Genomic DNA, 20,771 nt, shown 5'->3' with positions numbered 1-20,771 from the left:
CAACCTGCAATTTTGATTTGAGAGACTGTCACACTTAGCTCTTCCAATCATCAGTAGCATCTACAGCACTACTACACTGGCTGTTCATTGAAATCTTTGGTGCCTGGATCTCGACTACCACAAAACAGCATTAAAAAAGGTATGACGTAACATGTTTCAGGATATGATTTGTACTGTGAGAATGAACTAGCGATTGAAATTGAAAGTCATAATTAATCTGTATAAGAGGCATTCTGAAGAAAATCCATACGTGCTACGTTTTGAAATGTAGTTTGGTTCTTTTCATCTCAAACACCCAGCAAAATATGAAGACACCAGCTTTCATTTGCCCCTGTTGCCAGGGTATAATATTGACAGGAGCAAAGAATGGGGAAAACAGAAATAATGTACAGTGTTGCAGCAAAAAATAATAAATACTACAAGTTAGGCAAAGACTTGAAACAATACCAGCTAAGCTCCAGCCAATTTTGGATGGTTATAGCTAAGCCTTGGTTTCTAATAACTGAAGGCTGTTCCTTGCACATGCACTACACAGTCTTTTTACCACCTCCATTGCTAACTATAAACCCCAAAAAGATATGAAAAATGCATTTGACAAACTGTCCAGCTACATTCAACAGGTCATCTCTAAATTTCAAGAAAACATTAATAAATTTGATTTGCTCCTGTTTTACCAAGTAATACAAGATCTACCCCCCATACCCTTAGCTATTATTCCTATTAAACAAATCAACGTAAGTCATAAAGGGGGTGGAAGACATGTCCCAGCTCACTTTTAGTGACATGGATGCTAGTATTTACAAATCAGAAGTCTGTTAGGGATTTTTTTCCTCTTAATTTCTCAGGATCGACCACTGAGGGATTTCCATAGGTTTAACTCAAAGCAGAAGACATAGCTTGAACATACTTAAAAGATTTCTATTCAGATATCCAGTAGCATTCTCCATTGTCTGACAATATAACATGGATCTTCTGAGATATACTTCTGAACAGCAATATCTCCATTGCTGGTATTTCAAAGCAAAACTTCAAAGTTAAAAAAAAGTGAAAAAGTTAACAGTCTCCATCATATAATTTTTATAAAAACTTTCCCCATCAAACCTACTTACCTGGCCAAAAGAAGGAAGCAGTAAAGCTGTGCTTTCCCAACCACATGGGAGAAGAGAATAAATGATGCTGCAGTATGTCTTTCAGAAAAAAAAATACAATACAATCTAGGAACAAATTAAGTTAACAAGTTGAGTGGAATGTTGAACATTCATATACTGATCTGATGGACTAGTGCACAGTGCATTAAACTATCACTCATTAAAAATATCTGTGAAATGCTTTTTTCTTTACTATAAAAATAAAACAGTAATTGCTACACCTCAGGACATTTTCTTCAGACAGATGACTAATTGTACTGTTAACAACCTAGACACTGTGCCTCAGACTAAAAATTCCTCCCAGAGGGCCAGTCCTCATGAACTCATTTTTGCTTTTGTTATTGTTAAAGTAACAACTGTCTTTTCTTGCATTCTTTATCATTGGAAGCTGTCTGATCAATAGCCAAAGCCAGTGATACTGCTATCCCAGTTGTTTTAAAGAATGTTACATACAGCTCTTTGCTAAGCATTTTTTGGTGGGGGAAAATATTATTTCTATGCATGTGTATACTACTATTATGCAATCAGGCTAATAGAATACTTATTGTGCAATCACTGGAGGCAATTCATATCTGTTAGAATATGAATACCCTTAATTTTGCCAGAGGACTGTTCAGTTCTTGTAGCACAAATGATTCCTTAACACTGGAAATTTGAGAACTAGTCTATTATAGTGTTGAATATGGATTTACATGCTCAAGGAAAAAGGAGTGGTGGGGAGTCTGGGGGAGGAGAGTGAATGTTTAGCTTTTTAATTTGAAACTGGGGCTTAAAAAGTGATCATTTTGGCATTCAAGCGATAAAGGAGGACACAATTTTTTCAGTCAGTATGTGTCTGTATTTTAAATGTAGTATAACTCTGGCTTTGGCTACTCTAACTTAAGTCACCATCAATTATATCACTCAGGAGCATACATTAGCAACCCCCAAGCGACATAAGTTAGTACTATTCACACTCACGCTTAAGTTGGTCTATGTTGGCAGGAGCACTTGTCTCCCACTAGCATAGTAACTGCTGCTTACCGGGGCTAGAGTAACTAAGCCCACAGGACAGTCTGCTCCTGTTACCTGAGTGTAACTACACTAGAAAGCTTACAGCAATGCAGCTGTGCCACTAAGCTCTCTAGTAAAACTTCTGTCATAACATTTATATCTCTGTGATTTTGACTGGGATGGTCTTTGCCATCCCAATGAATGGAAAGAAAGCAGTGGCCCTTAAGTAGGCGTCCAATTATATTTTGGTTCCCCCCCCCCCCCGACATCGACTTCTCCCTTAAATCTGATTAGGTTATAACAGGGGTGTGGGCAATAATTTTTGACCAGGAGACACTTCAGACATTTGTGGAGAGGCAGGGCCTCAGGCAGAAGGGGCAGGGCCAAGACGCTTCCATGCTCCCCCACCCACAGACCCTGATTGATCTAGGGGTGGGGGAGTGCGCAAAGTCTTTGCCCCCCACAGAGAGAACCGCCAGCTGTTCTGAATAGCTGGCAGTTTCTTTTAGGTACCCGCGCCCCTGGCGGTAGGAGGAGACTTCACGTTCTCCCCGCTGCTGCCCCTAGGTCAATCAGGGCCAGGGGAGGGGAAGCATGTGAAGTCTCTTGCTCCCTGTCCCCGCCCCTGCAAGGGAGCAACCTGCATAGAGTCAACCAGCAGCTGAGCAGCAGCTGGTGGTTGACTTTAAGTCTGTGCAGGGCAGAAGGAGACCTCATGCACTTCCCCCACCCACAAGCCCTGATTGGCCTGGGAGCAGCAGGGCCTCAGTGGGCTGGATCAACTCGCTTGGTGGGCCAGATCTGGCCCGCGGGGGCCCTTCTGCCACTCCTTGGTTACAAGCAAATTTGTGGTCTCCCCCTAAACTTTCCTGAAATTGGTGTAGCCAAAGCCTCCATTTTGCCACAAGGCAATCTGGAATAACAAACAGGGATCAACAAAAAGCACAATATTTTAGGACAAGCCACCATAAGTAGTCTACTTTAAATACTCTTAACTGGTGTATATTTATCACTAAATGATTGACATACTCCCTGTAATACATAACAGGAAGTCTTATTCCTTCCTGTTACCTACAATATATCAGCGACAGATACTCACGAACTGCTCAAGTAAGAAAAATCTGCAAGCTAGTCTAAGAACCAAAAGTAAGGTTTTTTTTTAAAAAAAAAAAAACGACTCCCGCCAGCTTGAAATCCTAACACAGAATGGCTATTAGGTCATAATTCAAACTCTTAATGAGAAGGAATTGATGAAATGGCCTATTGCTACTGTGGTAGGTCTCCTTAGAGTGAAAATATTTAGGCTCCCCCTGACACAAGCATCTCCCAACAGTTTTTCCTTCTTCCCAAGGTATGAATTTGACAATACTTCAAGGGGGTTGCTCCAAACTATATTCAGCAAATCAGAGCTAATAACGTTCAAGTCTAACAGTCAAACTCTGTAGATACTTCAAAGAAGATAAAATGTTCCGTCTTGCAGCTACTGATTTTCTAAAAAGAATTAATAGTTCCTCTTAACCCAAAATTCAGATACCTTGACAGGAAATTAAAAGCTCTAGTTTAAGAGATACTTAGAACTACAATGATTCCATAACACAATGATGCTAAAGCAACCCTTCTAAGAGTAGTGAAACTGGGTCCCAAACACTAAAGAAATTTTAATACATTAATTCACTGACTCCTCAAAAATATATTTAAAGGATTGATTTAACCTGGCAGATACAAATTACACTCACTGTAGCTAAACTAGGACTCCCCAGCCCTGATTCATTACTGCAGGAGCACCCCCAAAGCAACTGAGTAACGCTGGTGGAAATTACAGATCAGTCAGGTCTCCTGACTATATGGGTGTGTCTAGACTACATGGCTCCGTTTACGGAGCTATGTAAAGTAGTTTACCCAACATAGTCAATGAAGTGGGGACTTAAATAATTCCCGCTTCATTAAAATAAAAATGGCCGCCGCGCTGTGCCGACAATCAGCTGATCCGGCACAGCGTGGCGGTCTAGACATGGAGCGGTCAACAAGGGAAACCTTTGTTGTCCACTTCGGTAAACCTCGTTTCACGAGGCATAACGGAGCGGTCGACAAAGGCTTCCCTTGTCGACCGCTCCGCATCTAGACTGCCACGTTGTGCCAGATCAGCTGATTGTCGGCACAGCACGGCAGCCATTTTTATTTTAATGAAGCGGGAATTATTTAAATCACCGCTTCATTGACTATGTCGGGTAAACAACTTTACATAGCTCTGTCAACGGAGCCATGTAGTCTAGACACACCCTATGTTTTCAGATAGTAGGTATGTCTTTCTTCCTTCAGCTGTTGCAAAAAGACCAATATTTGCCATCTGGACTAGCAGAAGAGTGAAGTCTGAATCTAAACATACTCCAGCTGCAATGACACTGTACCAACTTGCAAATGAAACTTTGGGTGGCTTAAGCTCAACCACTACTTGCAATTATCTTATTCACTTCATGGGCATAGAAAGAACATCTTCTATAGCATGGTTGGTAACAATCCAACACATTTATGTTATTACTGATAGGTGTTCAGTTCCTGTAATTTAAGCGACCAAATTTAATACACTTCCCTTTCAGCAAACCTTAACATTTCTGCTGATCTTGCAGGATGTAAGCTCATTTGCACAATAAATGCAGTCTAACAAGTCACCACACATTGAGAACAAGTTGCTTCAGTCTTATCTAATTGCATAGTTTAAACAGTGATGGGTAAGTGAAACTCCACCCATGTGATAATTTCTGGAGTCAAGCATAAGAGAATTAAAGAATTTGCTAACTTTTGTTATAGTATGGAATCACAAATTAGCACTCCCCAAGGCCACTCAAGAACCCACCCCACCTCCAGTAGGTCTCTTATCCTGCCTTCCTAATGCGGGAGCTAGCTAGATCCCTGAGACAGCCTGTATTGGACAAGGGGAGCATCTGGGAAAGCCAGACCATGTGTCTGTGTCTAATATTGTTCAGCCTCTATCAATGGTAAACCCAAAATCTTATCAGACCTATGCAGTTCTCTTACCTATTTGAAAAATTGATATAATCTGCATTTTAATTGCTCTTTCAAAAAACCAATACTTGCACCCCAGCACTCCTAAGACACTCACAAAACCCAGCAGGTACCACCACGGGAGATTTTACTTTACAATAGGGGTGGGGAACACTTGAATCAGGGGCCACTGACCCACAAAAAATTCAGTCGGGGGCCACACACAAGTGAGAAATGGATAGCGGGAGGGGGAGAGAGAGAGAACCGAATGAGAAGGAGAAAGACACTCCTCACATTTCCCTCGCACACCAGAGCTTAGGGGGACCCAACCTAATAGATTTTGTGTCTCCAGCCCCACAGGGCAGCAGTAGGGGGGAGCAGAGTGCCAGTGAAGCTCCCCAGTGATGGAGAGGGCCCTAAGCCTCGGGGGCCAGATCCAGGCAAGCCACGGGCCACATCCGCTTCCCGTACCTGAGGTTCTCCACCCCTACTTTACAAGATATAAAATAAGGACTGTCAAAAGTGGTCTAGTAGTGAGGCCATCTAAATAATAAAACCCTGCGGAATTCACTACAATGTTTAAAAAAAATCAAATTCTATGTGCTTCAAAAAATCTGTACTGATGCGGCCCATCTGATTGGAAGAGTGTTGGGAGGAATGAAAAGGCTTCTTAAGGATCGTGTCGCACTTCCCTGATCCAGCTTTTGCTCTGTAAAAGAGCCTGTGTGCTGGGTTAGAGCATCATAAGGTCTGATATAATTTAGACCAGCTGCATGGGGCAGAAAACACAGCTTGGAAATAACAGGGTGTATTTGTTTTCCAGGCATACTATCTTTGCTCATGCATACTTCTGTAGAAGACAAAAACGCGGCAAACAGAGAGAGTGCCTTACCTGCCGCACATTGCCTATGTCAGCAGAAAATCAGCCTTACATTGTAGTAATCTTCCCCACATCAGTAAAGCAAATAGCTGCATTGTGAAGCAAAATAGCTGCATTACACCATTTGGCCCCCTTAAGTAAAAGTTCTAACTTTGTGCAAAGTTTTCATGGAGAATAAAATGGCTTCTTCACATATAAATATTTCTTTACTGTATATATGGTTCCCTCAATGCTTTCTACATGCATTATCCATTTAAAGTGCTACATAGTCCTGTATTTTGTTTCAGCTACACCAGACTAACACGGCTACATTTCTATCACTACATGCATTAAGACAGAGTTCAGTGTGAATCAAATTCTAATCAATTTCTCTCCCCTATCAAAATGTCCGTTTTTGCACAGCAGTAACATAGCATTTCTGAGCGTTCAATACCTTTCAAAAGAGAAATGAAGAGGCAGTGAGAGTGGGATTTACACATTCCTTTCATATTTCAGGACTGGAAAGGTCTAATACAGGAGGACTTCTGAACACTATACTGTCTTCACTTATTTCAGTGTCTAACCAAGTGTTCTATGCATTGCAGTATGCAGATATAATTTAGTTTTTACACTCTACAGGAAAAGGACCATCTTCAGTTTGTAAGGCAGATTTTGGGGTGCTTAAATTATAGTTCTAAATAAGTACTCTTATAAGAATGTACTGCATTAGTACAATATATACATTCAGTATATGCATGTGAAATTTGTAACTTTTGCTCACATAATTAAAGCAGTATAAGACAACAGCAATAAGAACTGAAAATGTTACTCCATGCTGTTGAAAACCATACAGCTGAATGAGTTTACTGGCTCTCAAAAATTCATTTATAGGCCAAGAACAAATATTTCAGAAAAGTTTTCAGAGAAGTTTCAGTCCTAAGTGGGACCAGACCTAGGCTTAGAATAAAGGAAACCTTCTCAATTCAAAGCAGCAGCAGCGTAGGCATGAGACAATTACCACCTAGCTTTGATACATGTTGTGACCGATAAATCTGTAAGCTGCAAGTTTAAGGAGTACTGAAACAGAGTCGGGTCTTCTCATTACCTCTGCTGACTCTCATTTTTCTTCCCATATTATCCAGCGATAAGCCTTAACTGTTTTCCTTTGAGCATCAAATCCACTCCCCTCAGTGATGCATACAGTTCCAGTACATTTTCAGAAAACACTCTTTAAAACTGAGCCTTTTGATATACCCACAGTCAACTACCTCAAAATCTTTAGCAATAAACAGTGTTTCAAACAGAGCAAGTAAGCCAGCCCCCTAAGCATCTTTCAACAGACTTTAAATAACTTCATGACATGAAGATAGTTGCTTCAATATTCATTTACAGATCTAAAACATACACCAAGACAAATGAAATAAAAAATCTGAAGCATTCTTCAGTGAAATCATAGCATTTGATTACATTCACTTAAGATCTAATGGAAAGTTGCTCCAGGGTTAGCACACGATAGCTGCATATTAAAAGTCTAAAAGACAGTTACACAGATGAAGACATTTGAATAATACTCAGCAAATAGATTAATTGCAGTAAGTAAAGTGCAGGAAACTATATTTAAACACATTCCCAATCAGTTAAAGTCTATAAACGAGATCACAAATACAGTTCTCCCATGTATACATGATTGTTCCTTTTTGCATTTTAGATTTTAAAAATTCAGGCTACTGTGGTAAAGGGTAGAATTCCTGCAATATCTCAACAAATTCAACTGCCCTGAATTTTAATTAATACGTGCAAAATCTACATAACATCAATATTCTAGTGTAAACTAGCAAATGCTAAGAAAGTAATTAACTCCTGCATGTATGACTTAACCTGAAGTTTCCTCCTAACTTCAAACAGATGCCTATCATCAGCTCAGAGCTTCTTTTATATATCATTTTTAAAACCAAAAAATGGAAAAAATAAACGTCTTTAAATAAGTTAGCAGGTACGAATCCTGCCAGCTATACTCACAATTACAAAATCATTGCTGTTAGAACTCCCTGTTTTCAAAACAGAAGAATGGCTGAAGACTGAAGCTCTCCATGGTCATAACTAGTGTCCTGTGTGTTTTGCAATTCCAAATTTCTCAAAGCATTCATTTTAAAAAGGGTCCATAAAATAACAAAGCAGCGTGGTCTTGAATCTACAGGCAGCCTGAAACAATAGCTCATAGAGGTGTGAACTGCCCAATCTATCTTAGTAGTGTTGACTCAAATCTAGAAAACACTGCCAATTATTTTACTGTAGATTATTTTATCAGAAATATCCAGCTAAAAGCTTTATCCCACAGCCTCAGATTGCCTCTCTTACATTCTCCTGGGTGCCAAAAGCCTTAACTACCAAAATCTCCATCTCCCCATACAACATCTACAGTGCAGTTAATACAAAACTCTGGAGCATATTAAAAAAAAAACTCAAAAAAGAACAAACTGAATGTATTATAAAAACAACCACCAAAACAGCTAACATACAGACTGATTTATTTTATTTTATCACCAGCGGGTAACAGAACAACCTGTTTTATCATGGAGAAACTGATCTTAGATTTAAAAAACAAATAGTCTGGTAGCACTTTAAAGACTAACAAAACATGTAGATGGGATCATGAGCTTTCGTGGGCACAGCCCACTTTTTCAGATGAGCAGCATGATCCCATCTACATGTTTTGTTAGTCTTTAAAGTGCTACCAGATTATTTGTTGTTTTTTAAGTTTATCCTGTACAGACTAACTCGGCTATCCCCTGAAGCTTTTGATCTTAGACTGTATACAATTGTGTTGCATTCCACGGTATTCTGCACATTTTAAGTTTTCATTCAAGATTTAATCAGTAACAACAACCCAATTTGGACATACATACTATGTTCCAGTCATGGCTCGTTAGCTTTGTGATTAAGCATATAGCATATATATTTATATCATAACAGGTATAATTTACAATATATAGGACTTGCAGCATTGTCTGAATTTTTAATTTTTACATTTCTTGATTTCCTGCTATTTTAATTCTGCAACCTATAAGAGCCTAATACATTCTTTTTAAAAAGCCACATGGAAGTGAGGATTTTTTAAAAAGCTACTACTTTTATAACTGGCACGACTGAAAGATGGAAAAGATCTTTCATGTGCTACTCCTGGGTAAACTCTGTGTCACTGCATATGAACCAATTCATGGCCCTCACAGATTTCTTTGCTTCCCTGAAGAAAAAAATTACTTCTAATGGGTAAATAAAGGAAAACTACAGAATTGGTCACAAGTTGCTCCCCAGCAGTGCAGGCAGATAAGTGTGGGCTCTCAGAGCTGCTAGTGGAGAAGTAAAATCACTGCCATGCTGTCACCTCAGGCAGAGCAGAATGTAGCAGCCTGCCTGCTTACTGAATTGTTCCCATTGTTGTTAGTAAATTCCCTCAGGAGTATAAAACAGGTGTAAATTTTTAAGGCTACTTTACATTGCCAGAGAGTAGTGTAAAGAAGCCTTACTGTAAAGGATAATATGGCCTTATAAATCCTTATGGTATTTCAGTAATTAGAACAGGTCTAAATTTTTGGCCTGAACAAAATTCTTATCAAAATGTGGTCCATGAGCTGTTTTGTTACTGATCTTTCTGGAGATGGCCAGTGGTCAATATAAATTGTGAGTTTGAATCACCAGCCCTCATTTCCTCTTCAGTTGCTATGATGTAACATTGAGCATATGGCTACGTATATTTGTAGCCTAAAAGTCAATGCTAGCCACATTACTGTTAGAAGCGGTTTGGGAATATCCTCCAATACTCCCCATCTCCTTTCTACATCCATTGTACTGTAGTTTAAATAAAATTTACCAAAATAATTAAAATATATTGCATTTATTTTAAGAAATAAAGTATTTTAAAATTATGCATATTATGCACGGAATTTTAATTTTTGGCACAGAATTCCCCTAGGTGTAATGTCATTTGACAGCATTTTCTCTCCATTAATTTCACTATTACCCCCAACATAGTCATGCGTATTAAAAATACTGTTTTCTTCAGTTGTCTGTAACAGAATAGGAAAATGAGTTTATAAAGCCATAAAGATGGCAAGACGACCCAGGGCAAGTCAAGTCAATTAATTCTTTTTTTAAAATCAAATTGACTAACTTTCAAATTGCCAGAATCATTTTATAGTTCTATTAAACTAATCTATGTGTCTGATTTTACATATATAAATAAATATATATGCACATCCCTTTAAAACAAGTATACTATTTACCACATGAGTTTGCTACAAGTACAAATTCCCAAAATTTGTTTTATTTTCCCAATCACAAGATCTCAGCACATAAAGAATGTAGGCACTCTTCTGTACAGCGACTCTCATTTGCCTATTAAAAGTAGTGTCTGAAACTTACCACTGAGAACTATTTAGTGGCCTGTATGAAACCAAGTTGCAATGGACAGACATTTATGACTGTGAAAAATTTATTTTGACATGAGACCAAATAGGTTTATTTACGATGTTTTAAGTAGGCAGAGTCCCTTTCACTGAACATTAGATACATGGAGCAATGTATGAAGTTATCAGTCCACGAATCAGTTAGGAAAGTACTAATTTCTAGATACCTACACTTCGGCTGTGTCTAGACTGCATCCCTTTTCCGTAAAAGGGATGCAAATTAGACACATCCCAATTGCAAATGAAGCGGGGACTTAAATCCCCCCCCCCGCTTAATTTGCATAAACATGGCTGCCGCTTTTTTCCGGCTCGGAGCTTTGCCAGAAAAAAGCGCCAGTCTAGACGCGGATCTTTCGGAAAATAAAGCCTTTTCCAAAATATCCCTTATTCCTCTTAAAATAAGGAATCTTTTGGAAAAGGCTTTATTTTCCGAAAGATCCACGTCTAGACTGGTGCTTTTTTCCGGCAAAGCTCCGAGCCGGAAAAAAGCGACAGCCATTTTTATACAAATGACGCGGGGGGGATTTAAATCCCCGCTTCATTTGCAATTGCGATGTGTCTAATTTGCATCCCTTTTACGGAAAAGGGATGCAGTCTAGACACAGCCTTCTTGTATTGTGATGGTTTGAACATGTAGCAATTCTGCAATTTTAGTGCCAAACAATTAGTATCCTATAATTATCTTCCATATAAAAAACACTACATGTGAAATAACAAAAATAAATTCCATGCTGAATTACTTAAAATAGCCAAAATAAGGTTTTTCAAATGTTGTCAAGCGCTCTGTACTCTATATACAAAAGGCTACTTAAGATTGTGTTATGTGGCTTCTGAATTAAATGCCACAGCTGAGAATCCCCTTTGTAAAGATCCTTAGTTAATTATGAGTTAGTCATGACCACTACAACAACTCTTATAGGCAAATACTTCCAAATCAGCATCTGCTTTGGGCTTATTCTATTAGACTAATTTCCATTCATACTTCTGCAACGTTCTATCATGCAGTCTTGTTTATATAGCCAGGACAACAGGTAAATCTAGGTGATCAAGCCTTCATTAAGCCAGAATTAAAGAAGGTGTAACCAGTGATGTAATCTTAATAGTCCTGCCATATTAGGTCAAACCAATGGTCCATCTAGCCCAGTATTCTGTCTTCCAAAAGTGGCCAATTCCAGATGCCCCAGAGGAAATTAACAGACTAGGCAATCATCAAGAGACAGAGGCTAGGGACACCATTCCTGCCCATCCAAGCTAATGGCCACAGATGAACCTAAAGACTTAAATGATATACCCAATTTAAGTGAATGCCAGCCATCACAAGTTAGTATTATTTTCTGTCTCATTGGGCATTCTATCTAAAGAATTACTTTGAGGATATCTGAATATTGGCAAGGTCAACTTCTGGTTTTTATCCCAATTTTAAAGGCTGGAAAAAGAAGTAAAGCAGTAAGTGCTGAAGGGAGAGATGATAATATATATATTCTTTATCTCACAACTTTGTTTTGCTTCAGAAAAGTTGTGCATCATGCAATGTGTACAAACACCAGGTGTTTGAGTTTATACAGGATATGTAACCAAAAAAATTGGACTTATAAAAGGAATTTTCTTCTCATAGTTATTTCCCTCAGAGGTTAAGTCCACTGCCACCACAACAGATTACAGTTCTTGCCCACATTCTACCCTTATCCTCATAATTTGGGTAAGAGATTGTTTTGACTGGAATAGTACCATAAATCTTTGTACTTCTACACAGCGCACACAGTAACTTTCTTGTTATCACGACAAAAGATCTTGGTCTTTGTACAATTCTTTCTAAGCAAATACGGTTATCAACAGTCCTTCTTAGCACAAAAGGATTTGGTAAAGAATGTTTAGGCTCTCCCTTTGTTGAATGATTCATTCAAAAGAACTGATGAGCATAGGAGTATTGGGCTTTTTGAGAGGGACTGACAGAGTTTGCATTTCAGCCCAGAAATTCTCAGGAACTTGAGAGCAGATTATGCACACACATAACTGAGATCAATTTACCTACTTTAGTAAACCTTACTGCACTTTGCAATCAATTTCTGTGTAATTTAAATTTATATTGCTTTTGGCTTTCACCATCATTTTATTCACAATATGGAGATTAAGTTTTACAATCAAGAAATACATTAGACTGGACCGAGACTGTTATCTTCAGACTCTGATAGATGCAACTTAACTTTGTCAACTTTATTTTTCACTAAAAAGAATATTCAACTGAAATTACAACATCGTAGTTATAGAATCACAGACACGTAAAACTGAGGAGACATATTCAGTCATCTAAATAATCAATTGCCAATTATCATTAACTAAGCTTGAAAGCACTGGAAATTAGATATTGTTTAAACATTTCATTTTGATTTTCTACTCAAAACAAACATTTAGTTTGACAGCTCACTAAATTATATCGGTAAAAGCATCTAAACTCTAATTATGCCAATATGGGAAGTTTGTCCCCAAAACATTTACCCAAAAAAAGACATGCAATCTAAGTGAGAAAGCAGCAAGTATATTACACTGTGTATTGCAGGACATAAATAAATGTACACAAGACCCATTACAAATTCTGTCAGCAAAAGTTTATCCTATAATCTGTATTCAATCTTCCAAGTAACACTCCTTTTCAGCTCCCATAACTGACTGAAAGTCAGAATGTTTTAATCATTATACCTAAAGAAGTCCACTGAATACAATGCATTACTAAAATAACAGATCCTGAGCCAAACAGACCCTTATTCAAGCTGAGCTATTGATTCATCATGTTAAATGAGGCAAGTGACTTTAACTCTTCGTGGCTCAGTCAACTCAGCTATGAAACTGGTTAAAAGCAGAATTTCCTAGAACATATTACAGTGGAGTAGTAGCAAGACAATATTTACTACATCAGGGGTTTCATTTTAATGGGACTTGGATAACAAAACCCCACACTTCAGGGTTAGTTTTTTTGTTGTTGGATTTTTTTAAGCCTCCACCTACAACCTGAGCAAGAAATTAGGAATGACTGGGCATATAAGTGGTTAACAACTTCCCTTTTACCCTATCAAAAGTATGCAGAGGTAGGGGGAAAAAAGGAATCACATTGACTTATGCCCAAGGAGACAGTACAACAAACATTAAAAAGCCATTCCTAAACAGCTGACTTGTTAAACAAATTTGAAGTCTGTAAATTAGAGTACTAGGACAGATGGGGGGGGGGGGAGACCCATCTTCCACATCCTACAAAAGTAACAGTTTTTTCAGTCTACCAACAAATGCTTGGAGTAGCAAAGTCTTGAATTTGAGAGCTGAAACTCTGTTCTGTTTGTTAAAACAATGCAATCCTTTCACAATACAATGCAATTAATTACTTTTTTAGAGTTTATAGTGACTTTTTTAAAGAGTTTATAGTTATATGAAGCATGCTTTTGTTCTGAAAATGCATTTGACAATCTCATTCTGCACCAACAGACTGCACAACCACCTGAAAGATTTTCAAGTTCTTGTCTACGTCGTCGTTTATAGCTTTGTCAGATCTAATATTAACCATTTCACTTCAGTTAAACTCATTCAGAGTTCTTCACACACATCATCCTTTAGGTTTCTTAGCTCCTACTGGTAAATTTAGCTAGATTTTTGTTTTTGTAATTTTACACTATAAACACTCTGAGGGATGCTGTCCTTCTGTAAAAACAAAACATGTACCTTTCATAATGCCATATCCCATGGTAAAGAGGAAAAATATTAAAAAGATATAGTCTGGATGGACAGCTGACCCAATATTTTAAAAGCCTTAATATTACCTAAACTAGAAATCCAAGTACAATGTATTTGGACAAACTGATAAATCTACCAAAATTGCAAAGTTTAACTAATATCAACAGAAAGTTTACTATGAACCATCCAGCAGAAAACACTAAAAATTGTAAAATACTATTCCGCTTCATGTGGAATTTTTCTCCTTTTAGAGAGGAAAAAACCCAATAGTCCTCTTCTAAAATAATCTAGAAGGTAGGGACAAATCCCTATATACCTCTGTCATGAAAATAACTATATAAAACATGCTTTTATACAGCATCAAATCAAATATGTATTTACCTCAAAGAAGTTAATTAAGTACTGTCCCCAAGCAAAGACTATGAAAAAAGTGGTGCATTAATAATCTGTGTATTCAGACAAGTGGCACTTTGCAATCTCATTCTAACAGCTAGTCTTGGAAAAAATGTAACTGATTAAAAGTCAGCCATTAGTTCTAGTGATGGTTAGGCAATCTGCTATATTAGAGTTGCTGGTAATGTGTGAAGTGACAGAAAGATCATGCCATTTGCTAAACGGAACATATCCACCACTGAACAGCCTTAGAAGTCTCACAGAGCAGAACTCTGTGGTTTATTATTATCTTCACTCCTGTCCTAAGGCTGGAATCAGGACTCCTTGCAGAGATAGTGTGAACTTGCTATCCAATTCCTCTGTACAAGACAGAATAGCAAATCCTATGATGGAAACTGGTCACCTACCAATCTGCTACTTCTAGACATACAAACTTCATTCTGAGGGAAACAGAGTCCCATTAATTAAAAACAAAGTTTAACAAAGACATTACATTGAATACACAGCTCACTTGGTAAACATGCACTGTTACTATAACCCTTGACCTACCTATGCCCTTTCCCCATTTTACTTTATGACTCCCCCCCTTTTGTTCGGTCAGTCTGACTTGAGATTGTAAATTCCTTGGGGCAAGGACTTGCCTGTTTTCTTCAGTAAAGCCACGTATTACATGCCTGACTACATAATGAACAATGGGATGAAAAGATGATTTTATATCTTAAACCTGAAATAGCACTAGGACTCTCCTGCTCAGAGACCCTGGGGGGGGGGGGGGGAACAAATTCCATCCATAAGTTTAACTTGTAATTAATGTTTGTACTGGAAAGGACTCCAAACTCCCTTACTTACATACAGGAGAAGGTCTCACACAGTGCTGCCATATGTTTTAGGATTTGACCTGTTGTGCATGAAACTGGAGACACCGGCCCTTTAAATGCATTGCACGCATTGGCAGGCTTGAACTTTAGCTCCACGCCGGGTACAGAGCAGGCAAAATGAGCTAGTGTCTGCTGCCCTACCGCCCCCAGGACGTGGCACCCTGCCGCTGCGTTTCTCTAGTTCTCGGCTAGCCCTTGAATCTGTCACTTTAAATTCGTCCCAAGTCTGCAAAGGGAAATGACACAGCGAGTCTCCACAGGGCCCGTTCCCAGCCGGTTGGCTGCTAAGTTACAAACCCGGCACACGCAACTTCGGCTGCTCTTTAAGGCACCCGGGAAAATGGCAGGAACCCCCTCGCTCCCGGGGTCACCGCACACACATGCAACCCCCTCCCCCGCCCCCTCCTATAGTGGCTTTCCAACTCACTGGGGGAGAGAAAGGGGACCCTTTTTTTTAAGTATTCGGCCGCCCTGCAAACCGAGCCTGCCTGCCTAAGCTTCGGCACCCCAGTGTCAGTGAACAGCCAGCGAGGACAGGGGGCAGCCTGCCAATCGCTACGCTGCCCCCTACCTTCGTGCTCTTCACTTACTCGGGTGCAGAGTTTGCAACTGCCCTGCTTCCCCGATCACTAGGAGGCTGCAATGCTCTGCAATCCCCACGCACCCGGCACTGAGGAGTGTACCGGCCGGGCTAGGCTGCAGAGGGGCTGGGTGTGCGCTGCCTCTCCCTGGAAGCAAAATGCAGGACAATGTAGCACTTTAAAGACTAACAAGATGGTTTATTAGATGATGAGCTTTCGTGGGCCAGACCCACTTCCTCAGATCAAATAGTGGAAGAAAGTAGTCACAACCATATATACCAAAGGATACAATTAAAAAAATGAACAAATATGAAAAGGACAATGAAGTGGGTCTGGCCCACGAAAGCTCATCATCTAATAAACCATCTTGTTAGTCTTTAAAGTGCCTCATTGTCCTGCATTTTGCTTCAACTATCCCAGACTAACACGGCTACATTTCTATCACTATTCGCCCTGGAAGGTGCTTCCTAACCTCCCCTGAAAGACGGGATTTGGGGAAAGCCAAGCCCCCCCGTTCCTGCCACTACACCGGCCAGCTCTCCCCAGGCACTCCCAGTCCCTACCCATCTGCCTCACCTTCCAGCCGGCCGAGCTGTTGCTGTCACCCTTATCCTTGAAGTAGGGGACGCTCTTGACCATCCACTCGTAGATCTGGGACAGAGTGAGCCGCTTCTCCGGGGCGCTCTCGATGGCCTTGGTGATCAGGTCGGCGTAGGACAGGTTGCCCCAGGCGTTGCGGCGGGCCGAGCTGCTCTTGCGGGGTTGCCCGGGGATGGGACCCGAGGAGAGGGCGGACACCGGCGGGTGCTGCTGCTGCTGGAGTGGCGGGCCGGGCTGCTGCTGATGGAGGCAGCCGGCCTCCTGGCACTGGAAGTCCCCGCAGAGGCAGCCGCCACCGGCAGCGGCCCCTTCTGCAGCACCCGCGGCGGCCGGGGGCAGTGGCGGCGGCTCGAAGTCCTCGCTCTCCTCCAGCAGGCTCAGGCTGCCGATGAAATCGGCGCTGACCGACGAGACAGCGGCGGCCCCATCGGGCTGCCCCCCGCAGGACGGCGCCGGGCTGGAGGTGGCCGAGCTAGGCGGGTTGAACTCCGGTCTGGGCAGGGGCCAGGTGCAGGAGCGGGGCCGGGGCAGCGGCTCGAAATCGGGGTCGATGTCCACGAGCTGGGGCGCTTCAGCCATGGTGGTGGTGAGGAGGGGACGAGCTCCGGAAAAGGGGGAGCCGGGAGCCGGCTGGGAGGCTGCAGGCAGAGAGCCCGGAGGAAGGAGCGGAGCGGGGCGAGCGGAGTTGAGGGGGCGGGAGCCCCGGGGCAGGAGGGGAGCCCGGAGAGGGGGAGGGAGAAGGACACTTAGCTCCGCCACTTCATATCCAAGCTCCCGGGGAGGGAGGGCGCTGGGCAGCCGCCAGCTCGGCCGTGGGGTCCGCAGGGCTCAGCGCGGCCGCCGGCTGCAGCCCGGCTGCTCCCCCTGGTCGCGCAGCTGCCTGTTGAGTGTGCAGGACGCGGCCGTGGCAGCAGCGACTCAGGCGGCCCGGCGCTGACTTACTGGAACTCCCGCCCGCCCCGCAGCCGCGGCGCGGCCCGCCTCCTCCCCCGTCCTTCGCCGTGTGATTGACGGGCCCGCCCGAGCCAATGGGCGCCCCACGCCGCTTAGGAAACGATTTGCCTGTCGTATTATTCAGAGGCCAATTTTCCATGAGGGCTGTGTGTGTGGCTGCTGGTAAGTCACTGAAGGGAGAGTGAGCCTGGCTCGGCCGTGTGGTGCTTGCAGCCGGCGCAGGGTTTGTTTACTACACAAAGAGCAGAGAAGCAGCTTTGGAGTTTGCTCCAGGGGTTTGCAGCAGCGGGACTCGCCTGGCTGCCATAGTTTTGTTTTCTGCTCTGCGTGCACATTGCACTGATTCCTAGGCGGGCTGCCCCTGGGCTGCTACCCTGTATTCATTAAGTGGCAGTTCTCACTGCCAGGCATTCCAGGTATTGCTTGCAATCCATTCTCTGGCTCTTACGCATGGACACTAGTAACACAGCGGCGGTCTAGGCTGGGGAGGTACATCAGGGCATGCCAGACCTGGATTTGAATCCCTGCTCTGTCACAAACCTTGAGCTACTACAAATCACTTTTCTGGCCGTGTCTGGGTTTCCAGATGCTGGAGCTAGGAGTGCTGCCGCGCCCCCTGGCTAGGAGTTTCCATCATATTCAGACGTTACAGTTTGTTTCAATGGCTGTTGGCACCCCATTTACAAACTCTTCCCTTACCCCTTGTTCCCTCTGTGTTACATGGACGTGGTAGCGCTTCCCTGCCTAGAGGGGTGTGTTGTAAGGATTGAGACATTAAGAGCTGTGATATGCAATAACGGGTAGCTCTGTTGGTCCTGGATATTTAAAAGACAGGGTGGGTGTGGTAAAGTTTTATTGGAAAAACTGAAGAACCATTTACTGCAACTCATGTAATCTAGAATATGTCGACTCAGACAAGAAATCATCCTATGGACCCACCTACTGGAAGAAAAAAAATCAGGAAACTTACCTAGAAATTATGTAGGAAACCCAAAACAGTATCATTTTCTTTTTATAGTTAAATATAAAATATAAATACCCACCTTGTCTCTTTAAGGGTTGTGAGGTATTCAAAGTCTATGGAAGCTATACAAGTACCTAAAGTAGATAAGGAAAGACAGATAAAGACAAGCAGACACATCTCTCTCCTCCCCTTCTATCAGTTTATTTACTACCAAAATCATCATTCTGATGTAGTAGCCTCTACTTTCTCTTAAGAGGTGATGGTCTTTGTTGTCTGGGTTTATTTTGAAAGGAAAAGCTTTCCCTGAGAGCTCATTAATGTACAGTTGGTTTTAGGGCTGGTAAAATCGGACACCACAACCCCCCTTAAGAGAGAGAACTCTTGCCAGCAGTGTCAGACTATGAAATATCTGATCTGATGCATGCAGACAGCTCTGTTGCTACCACGGTCTATCCTGGCTTTGGATTTCTGTCTGACCACATGGAGATCCAGACTACTTGCTGTTGCTGACTGACAACTGTAAGCAGCAACAAGGCCACTGAACACCACCCGCCCACCTGACAGAACTGTCAACATCAGCAGAAGAGACTCTTTGTAGTCTTGTCAGCCTGAGCTAGCCCTTGATTTAGATTAGAACATACAAAAGCATGATTAAATGTCCTTTCCTCATGCACACAAAATCTACTGGATAAATTAAAAGACAATTCTTCCAACATAGGCAGATATTCTGTTTTTCCTGACAATTGGCTGTTGCTTAGCTGTGAAAGCAACACGAGAGGAGTGAGCACCAAAGTGATGGTATGACTTCACCATCTTCCCTATTGGCTGGTGTACATTGCCAAGAGATGTGAACATTGGCTTAAGTTGCCTCTGTTTTTTGCAGAATTTATATTTTATATTGTGTGTGAGTATGTGACCTTGAGATAATTACATTTTTAAGTTTAAAGCACATTTAATATTGCTTTTCCCAGCAAACTCCAAGGCCACATAACTTAATAGGGCTTTTCTTTCCCCTCCCAATGAGACATCAGTTCTGGGATGTACATACAAAGGGCAGTATGTTCCAAAGAACACAGCTGTTTAAATTCTATTTAAAATTAAAAGAAAGATGTTTTCTTACCGAGAAAAGATCACAAAGGATTATGCATGACTGCATTTCAACACTACATAAAATTGGCAACTTCAAATTTTGTCCTTACAGATTTCTTACAAAATTCACCAGTAGCAGTGACAATTCATCCTTAATTCTCATAATTTTATTTTTATATATTTGAAGGATGTGAGCTTTAGTGATCCTTACATTTTTATATATTCGTTTTGCTAGCTAAAAATAACAGGATAAAATCCTGCATTCTTGGATCCTGGCTACTAAAGAATTAGGGTTAGGGGTGGCTGCCTTTCACCCACCCTTTAAACACAATATTGTAACAAAGGATGTACCTAATTAGGTAGTTGAGCATTATGACTTCTTGTTTCTTTCCAACTGTGAGTTTAAAAAAAAAAAAAGATTAGATGTAATACAAAGCCAGATACCTAAAATGTTACTAACCTCAGCACTTGGTGTTGAATATCAACAACTCCACTAAGGCAGGGTTGCTTTCCCCTTCTAGCCAGCAGTTCTGTTGCTGTGGCCTTTATCTTTGAATCAATGTAGCTCATTGCTCTTATAAAAATAGATTGTGATCAGGAAGGATAATAATGAAGTCAGTAGAGTTAAGATGGGTGTGATGGGGTGTATCTACCCTGCACTGACCCATCAAGGGTCAAATGTACTTTGTAGTCTGAAGAGGCCACACCCCATCGTCCCCCTTGGGCCTGCTAAACCTGGAGACAGGATATAAAAGGGAGTGGCCCAGCTCAATTTGTGCTGGTTGAGGAAGAGAGTGGATATATGTTGCTGGCTTCCGCCAGGGAGTGGATGGCACTATAGAGGCCAAACTAGTGTGATTGATGGTGGAACCCTGCAAGCTGTTGAGGACAAGAGTGAGCCAGAAAAACTGATAAAGCAGGAACCCAGGGTAGGAAGTGACCCAGGGAAAGTGAACATTAAAACGAGAAACTGAGCTGAACCCTGGACAACTACATTCACAGGGAGCCACTGAAGAATGGGACCAGGTCCCTCTACCTTGCTCCATACCTACTGCAGGATTTTGGTTATTAGGCCACATTGCATTGTAAACTAAGACAATAGTACGTACTGTAGCTATCTGAG

The 20,771-nt window shown here is 41.5% G+C and overlaps 1 protein-coding gene across 1 annotated transcript in view; it reads right to left on the bottom strand.

Annotated features, from left to right (window-relative positions):
* The window catches only part of FOXO1 (forkhead box O1), a 92,242-nt gene extending 74,619 nt beyond the window's left edge, over window positions 1-17,623 (bottom strand). Inside the window, exon 1 of the mRNA XM_075919115.2 lies at window positions 16,618-17,623. Coding sequence (XP_075775230.2) covers window positions 16,618-17,220 — 603 coding nt within the window. The 5' untranslated portion in view covers window positions 17,221-17,623. The remainder of the gene's footprint in view (window positions 1-16,617) is intronic.
* Between the last annotated feature and the right edge of the window lie 3,148 nt (window positions 17,624-20,771).

This window comes from Pelodiscus sinensis, chromosome 1, assembly GCF_052426305.1.
Source record: "Pelodiscus sinensis isolate ZL-2025 chromosome 1, ASM5242630v1, whole genome shotgun sequence".
NCBI classification, from domain to species: Eukaryota; Metazoa; Chordata; order Testudines; family Trionychidae; genus Pelodiscus; species Pelodiscus sinensis.
This window is presented reverse-complemented; position numbering and strand designations above follow the sequence as displayed.